Source organism: Rhincodon typus, chromosome 10, assembly GCF_021869965.1.
Source record: "Rhincodon typus isolate 14 chromosome 10, sRhiTyp1.1, whole genome shotgun sequence".
Lineage (NCBI taxonomy): Eukaryota > Metazoa > Chordata > Chondrichthyes > Orectolobiformes > Rhincodontidae > Rhincodon > Rhincodon typus.
Window position 1 is genome coordinate 14,744,307 of NC_063341.1, and position 6,824 is coordinate 14,751,130.

The window sequence follows — 6,824 nt, forward strand, 5'->3', positions numbered from 1 at the left end:
TGATGTTACTGCGCCTGTCCTCCCAGCTGATGTTACTGCGCCTGTCCCCCCAGCTGATGTTAGTGCTCCTGTCCCCCCAGCTGAGGTTAGTACGCCTGTCCTCCCAGCTGAGGTTAGTACGCCTGTCCTCCCAGTTGAGGTTAGTACGCCTGTCCTCCCAGCTGATGTTAGTTCGCCTGTCCTCCCAGCTGATTTTAGTGCACCTGTCCTCCCAGCTGAGGTTACTGCACCTGTTCTCCCAGCTGAGGTTAGCGTGCCTGTCCTCCCAGCTGAGGTTAGCGCGCCTGTCCTCCCAGCTGAGGTTAGCGCGCCTGTCCTCCCAGCTGATGCTAGTGCGCCTGTCCTCCCAGCTGATGCTAGTGCGCCTGTGCTCCCAGCTGATGTTAGTGCGCCTGTCCTCCCAGCTGAAGTTAGTCCAGCTGTCCTCCCAGCTGATGCTGGAAATGCATCTCCAACAGCATTGACGGTACTTTTCAAGGGACTTGGGGTGGTGTCTATACGTAATCCAAGTTTCAGAGCTCTATAGAAGAGTATTTACTATATTCTAGGTTAAAATAAAGCTAATTGTATCACTTCAAATTATGACTGACTAAATATAAAAATTTATGAGGTGCTGTACTGCGCAAGTCTAATGAGTCAGCGAACTTAAGAATAGGAAAATCGAGATGGGGACGGACTGCACTAAGCTGTGGTGCTGAGGGGCTAACGACAGTGAACTGGGACAACTTCAGATACAAAAAGTACAACATGGAAGGGCATGGGTATGGCTGAGGGCCTGGAGGGGCAGGGGGGAGTGTGAGTAGGATATTTTGTACGTCACTATCAGCCTTGTCTCAATGGGGGAGGGCAGCAGACAGCGATAGTGTGCACAAATTGAGGTAAACCAGCGGCTGAGGGGGAGAATTGAAGGTATTGACCCTTTGAATAAAAGGCTGGACGGGAACATAGGGAGTCTGAACAGAGATGGGGGTTGGCAGGGACAGCAACAGAAAGGGGTACATGAAGGGTGGGCAGTGTCTTGACTAATTGGGAGGAACCTAGAACTCACCCGCAGCAGGACAACTTGGATGCCATCTCTCACCAAAGCAGCAGTGTGCAACATGAGTGTAAAAACAGCTGGCAACACATTCACAATGGGAACAATAATCACCATTGTCTCTTGGCCTGTAGGGTGGAGTAGACAGGTTTGTGCCATAAGGCCAAACCTGGATGGTAGTTGAAAATCGGTCATCACCCATTCTTGAATAAATGCACACTCCTCTGTTAGACACACAGACAGAATGAACTTTCAACTCTAAAGAAGTGTGCACTGATAAATGATCACTCAGTCATACCCACAAGGTGACTGTAAGCGAGGAACTTGAATGGGGCCAAGGACCTATTACCAGACATTCACTTTTCTTTAGTCCTCAATGATCTCCATTCTAGAGTGCCAAATCTTGGCTGTATTTTACGGTTGAAGGATCCTTAACATCCGCTGCTTCTCCGAGAAGATAAATGCCTTGCCTGTATAACTCCTATCCTCTCTGTGTTGTGTGAGGATGCTAATTAACTCTGACCTGGTAGCCATATAAACAGGTATACAGCTAAAATGACAATCAGTCAATCAGACATGTAATAGTTGGAACTGCAAAATATTTACAGATGTGGAGGTGTATTTTCACTGCTGTGTTGCAATGTATGTGCCCTCAGAGCATTATTTTTCCCTTGCGCCCCACTATATCTATGTGCATTCCCAGGGTCTGAAGTTGGGCTGGTTGGGACCTGCTCTATAGCGGATCCTGTTGGCCTCGAACATTTGGGCTGCATTAATATTCTCTTGGCGCTACAGTACATTGTTCTTGGTCCACAAGACAGTATTGATCCCGGCTGCTAACTGGGTCCCAACTGGATGTGCATGGCACTGCTGCTTCTTCTGCCAGTCCACAAAGAAAAAGAGTCTGTTCCTCCTCAGCACTTACCTCAACCACCAGCATCTCCTGGTCCCTTTTGGTGAAAGCTGGGTGATACTTTCCCCTTCTGGGACATCACATTCACAAAACTGATGCAGCAATAGACTATGAGGAGCATTTCATGGCTGGCAGTATTTGAAGAGGTGTGCAGTTAGAGTTGAAGCAGTACCATTGGTAATAAACATCCATCAGCACACATCCAATTCTTCATCCAATTCAACAAATACCCTCTGTTCTAAGAGACTTAGTCTTCGTAAGTAATCTACTGTGTCACATCTTGGCAAGGGCCTATTGAAAATCAAAGCTCACAATTTATGAAGCCCAGTTGATAATTATCAAGCTAGCAATCCTTAAAAATCTCTCAGGTTAGCGAGGCAAAGCTTTTTTGATGCTGACAGCCTGCGTATGGTCATATAGCACCTCTAAGAACCCTTGAAAAAAAACGTACTTATAACTAAAATTAAGCGAAAGGCTTGAAGTTTGCCAATTGCAATGCATCATTTTTTTGAATGTTTTTAAGGAATAAATGTTGGTCAGGTCAGAATGAGCACCCTTCCTTCCTTCTTTGTACAATGCCATCACTCACTCACTTGAAAGGGCATGAATTGTCCAAAATGAACCTTAAGTGGCTCAGGAACTCACCAAGCTCAAGAATTCTGGATGCAGAAGTAAGGTCTTCGCTTTGTCAACATTAAGTTCATGTGAGTAGTTCTGTGAATGCTGCGAAATAATGGAGCAATCAAAAATATATTGAAAAGTGCTTTCAAAAAATGAAGTCTGTAATTCCAATAATAAAGATTTAATTCACTTTTGTCTTTATGGTTTTATCTTAAAAAAACACAAGCATCTACGGTACATGATGCACCATAAAAGATTAACATGCAAGACAAATGGTGCAACTGGAGGTCAGAACCAATCCAATGGAAATGGAAAATTAAACATCTTTAGTTTACAAGAATAGTTTGGTCACTTAGGGTATAGTAAATTTCTTACACATTGTCTGATCCAATCTCTCCACTTCTGACGTTCCTGTGCTGTACACTGAAACAGCATGTCCAGTATTACCATTCCAAAGCTGTACATATCAGCCTTCTACAGAGAGGAAAACCACATCAGCTTCACATTCATTTCTAAGGCTCAGTGCAGCACGAATGTCAATACTGAGCATCAAAATCTGATCAAGTCATGAATACAACAAATTATGGCAGTGGAAGAGCAGGGTGGGAACTCAGCAAGCATTCTATTCACCATAAGGCATGCAATGCTAACCTTGCAACAGTGATGTTGGTCTAACCGACTATGCAGAGCAAGCTCTCAACCAGCAACAGGAGAATACTGTTGGAAAGCGATGACCTGAGATGCTACCTTTTTCAAGGTTCAGGAGGAAAAATTTCTGATGGATAATAGGGAAAAGCAGACAACTGGAGCATGGATAATAGGGACAGGGTCATAGATATCAAAAAGTTGGCACAAGTTTGAAATATCAGCGGTAACTTTAAGCAGGAAACTGGTGGTATCATATCAGCTGTCCATTAACAACCCGCCTTATTATTTTTCCCAGTAAAGTGGGTGTATGATTGGGCAGAGTATAAAAGAGTGTGTGGACGTAATCATGTCAGATGAGTCTGTGTTCTAGTACTGTCTCCCTGCCTAATCAAAACCTTGCACAACTCAGAAAGTGAAACAACTAAAGATTTCTAAATCGGCCCATCAAGACTGAGACTTTGACTTCAGTACCCTTTGTGACACTGAAACAGAACATGTCCATGAAATAATGCAGCAAGTACATACAGAGTCGTACGTGGCCTTGTGATGGTTTGTTTTAACTTCTGGAGCCAGGTATCCGTAAGTCCCAATGTTTGCTGTGAGTTTCCCACTGTCTAAAACAGGAAGTGACACTGTTAAAGGATTGAAAAAGGTGAGCTAGCTTCTAGTTCGAAGAACATGCCCACATTTGGAATGTACGGTATTTAAAGTATCTTTTAAACATAATAAATTGAATGAATCATAACCCATAAATTTCTTTTTTTAAAATCCAAGCATTCAAAATTTTACATTGCATGTGAAAACTAAAAGCTATTGAAAACATAATATCTTTTTCCTTAAAGCTAGCTGTCTTGTCCGAAAGGTAATATACAAGTGAAAACAAAATGTTACTACTTTATATCGAATTAGTCATCTTTTCCCTTGTTGATTTTCAGCTCCAAAGTGCACCAGTGTTCCTTGTACATCAGACTTTACAGCATTCATCAAAGTTAACTTTCTACAAATGAAGTCATGACCTTTTGGTGTACACACAGCATCTAATCTATAACTATACATTTCCAAGGTTGTTTTGTGCACAATCTCTGGAAAGCAGTTAGTTTGGCAAATATAAAGACTGCAGCAAAATTTTCACATCACCTGCACTGAGCTCCATTTGTTGATCTATTTTGTTTACATAGGTGAAAGCTTTGTGTTCTGCACATCTCTGAAATGTGGAAAACAATGCACTCTAATCAAAAAATGCATCCTTACACGAAGAAAGTTTCACTTAAATAAGCAAGCTTTCCTTGACTCAATTTCCCTGTTTTGTCATATATTTACCAGTTTAGTGGTAAAGGTTTTCATAGAATCATAGAATCCCTGCAGTGTGGAAACAGGCCCTTCGGCCCAACAAGTCCACACCAACCCTCAGAGCATCCCACCCAGAGCCATCCCCCTATAACCCACCTAATCTACACATCCCTGAACACTACGGGCAATTTAGCATGGCCAATCCACCTAGCCTGCACATCTTTGGACTGTGGGACAAAACCCATGCAGACACAGGGAGAATGTGTAAACTCCATACAGACAGTCACCTGAGGGTGGAATGGAACCCAGGTCCCTGGTGCTGTGAGGCAGCAGTGCTAACCACTGAGCCACCATGATTAAACTTCAGATGGTAAACATTTGTACTAGCTAGTGGATAGACTTCACTACATGACAGTGGAGTGCAATACCTCCATAACACTACAGCAGCAGTGTAACAAGGATTACATTCTTACAAGGATAAGCACAGATAGTCTCAGTTATATTGTTTAACTGCATCATTTTTTAATGATAGAGCATGTTGTTCCACAGATAATTGGCTTCCAACTGACTGGAAATTTCCAGTCAGCTCTTTCAAACAGTAAAAGCTGAACAACAAAAGATAATTCGATTCTGTTAAGTTTGCGTTGCTAAAATTATATGATGCACAATGGCTGCTGTGCTAGTCCAACTTGCAAAACAATGTCAAGCACTGCACCAATGTAGCATGGTTTGTTTTACACTGCTTATGATTCTAGAGCAATATGTTTAACTATAATGGCAAAATGTACTGTAAAGGTTCCTCAATATCTAAAAAGAACACATCAGAAAAGTTTCATCATATGGAAGTTAAGTTGAAATATGTAAATATACCAAGACGCATTACCTGAGATGTACAGAATCTAGACAAACCAAAATCTCCAATTTTCACACTCCCATCTTGGTCAATAAATATGTTTCCAGGCTTCAAATCTCGATGTATAACTCCCTTGTGAAATAAGAAAAATAACTGTTTTGTTCAATCCTTTTCACTGAAGCCCAATTTTATTCAACAAACAGAAGCTCACAGTTTCAAAACTCCAATATAATTTGGGATCAAAGGATATGGGGAGAAAGCAAGGACTGAGTTAGATGATCAGCCATGATCATAATGAATGATGAAGCAGATTCAAAGGCCAAAAGGCCTATTCCTGCTTTCATTTTCTATGTTTCTATTTTAAATGAAGATTGCCATTTGACAATTAATTGCATTTTTGTATACATGGAATGAAGGGGCATGGGCATTTCGCAGCTCAGAATGTTCCAAACAACTTCACCAAAAAATATTGAACAGTACAGGCACTGTTTTTATGAAGTCAAATGAGGCAGCTATTTTATGCACAGTGAGATCCCACAAATAACACTGAAACAAACGGCTAGCTATCCTGTAAGAGTGGCATTGGTGGTGGAATGGAAGACAAGAGACCTCATGGGTAAAGACTGCTACCCCCCACTCTGCTGCAATCCCTCAGTACTGCACTGGAGTGTCAGCCAAAATCAGATTCGTCTTTGGTTTGAGGCTCCAAATCTGAGACTGACACTTCATTGCAGCAGAGAGCAGCGCATCACTGCAACAGCAGTCCAATACAGTGCATAAGAAGATTCCAAGAGAGGAAACTCCAAGCTGTGCAAGCCAACTCGTGTGTCCCACAAGATTCCTGCAAGACTCCCATCCCAGCGTCCAATTATTCAACTGATGATTCCAGGGTTTTTGCTTCCAGTTTCCTGCATGGAAATCTATGCCATGCACTTGGAGAGATGTGAAAGAACTTCCTAAATTTGTTTTAATAATTGATATGAAACCAAGTTGAAGTGGAGTACCCCAACACCCTGACAGGAAAGTCAGGAGCAATCCAAATCCACTGCTCCGGAAGCAATGGTTTGTTTTATGATCCTCAGACTAGCAACCACCTGCAGTCATGGACTCTCTCTCCCTTTAAGGCAGGTTGTCCCACCTCCAACAGCTACAGGTCAATCATAGAGCAGCTCTTCATTGACAGCAATACTTCTGCAGCTGTCCCAGAACAACCTGAATGGAACAGGCGTAGAATGCAGCTCAGTGGGGTCGGAGCTTGCTGGAAACAATCAGCCAGGCACTGATAAGAGGGGTGGTGATTGCAAGAGCAAGAGTTGGTCTTCCAGCAGGAGTAGTCTTTGACTGTAGAGGACCCTCTGACAGTCAATGGAAGCCTGATCAAGAAGAAGGACCGCAGCCAAGTCTATAGGGAGACCTGGATGAACACAGCAGGCCAAGCAGCATCAGGGGAGCAGGAAAGCTGA

General features: G+C 42.7%; 1 protein-coding gene across 7 annotated transcripts in view; it reads right to left on the reverse strand.

Annotated features, from left to right (window-relative positions):
- LOC109914026 (eIF-2-alpha kinase GCN2-like) overlaps nt 1-6,824 on the reverse strand; it is a 66,474-nt gene that overhangs the window by 39,661 nt on the left and 19,989 nt on the right. For 5 of the 7 annotated variants that reach the window (XR_007263029.1, XM_048601856.1, XM_048601859.1 and 2 more), the window contains exons 8-12: nt 5,392-5,493; nt 4,356-4,422; nt 3,744-3,850; nt 2,946-3,044; nt 2,595-2,672 (exon numbers count right to left, since the gene is read on the reverse strand). Coding sequence is in view for 6 of the 7 variants with exons in the window: in XM_048601856.1 (XP_048457813.1) it covers nt 2,595-2,672; nt 2,946-3,044; nt 3,744-3,850; nt 4,356-4,422; nt 5,392-5,493 (453 nt within the window). In the remaining variant the exon portion in view is untranslated. The remainder of the gene's footprint in view (nt 1-2,594; nt 2,673-2,945; nt 3,045-3,743; nt 3,851-4,355; nt 4,423-5,391; nt 5,494-6,824) is intronic. The other 2 variants (XM_048601858.1, XM_048601857.1) reach the window with 1 other exon arrangement.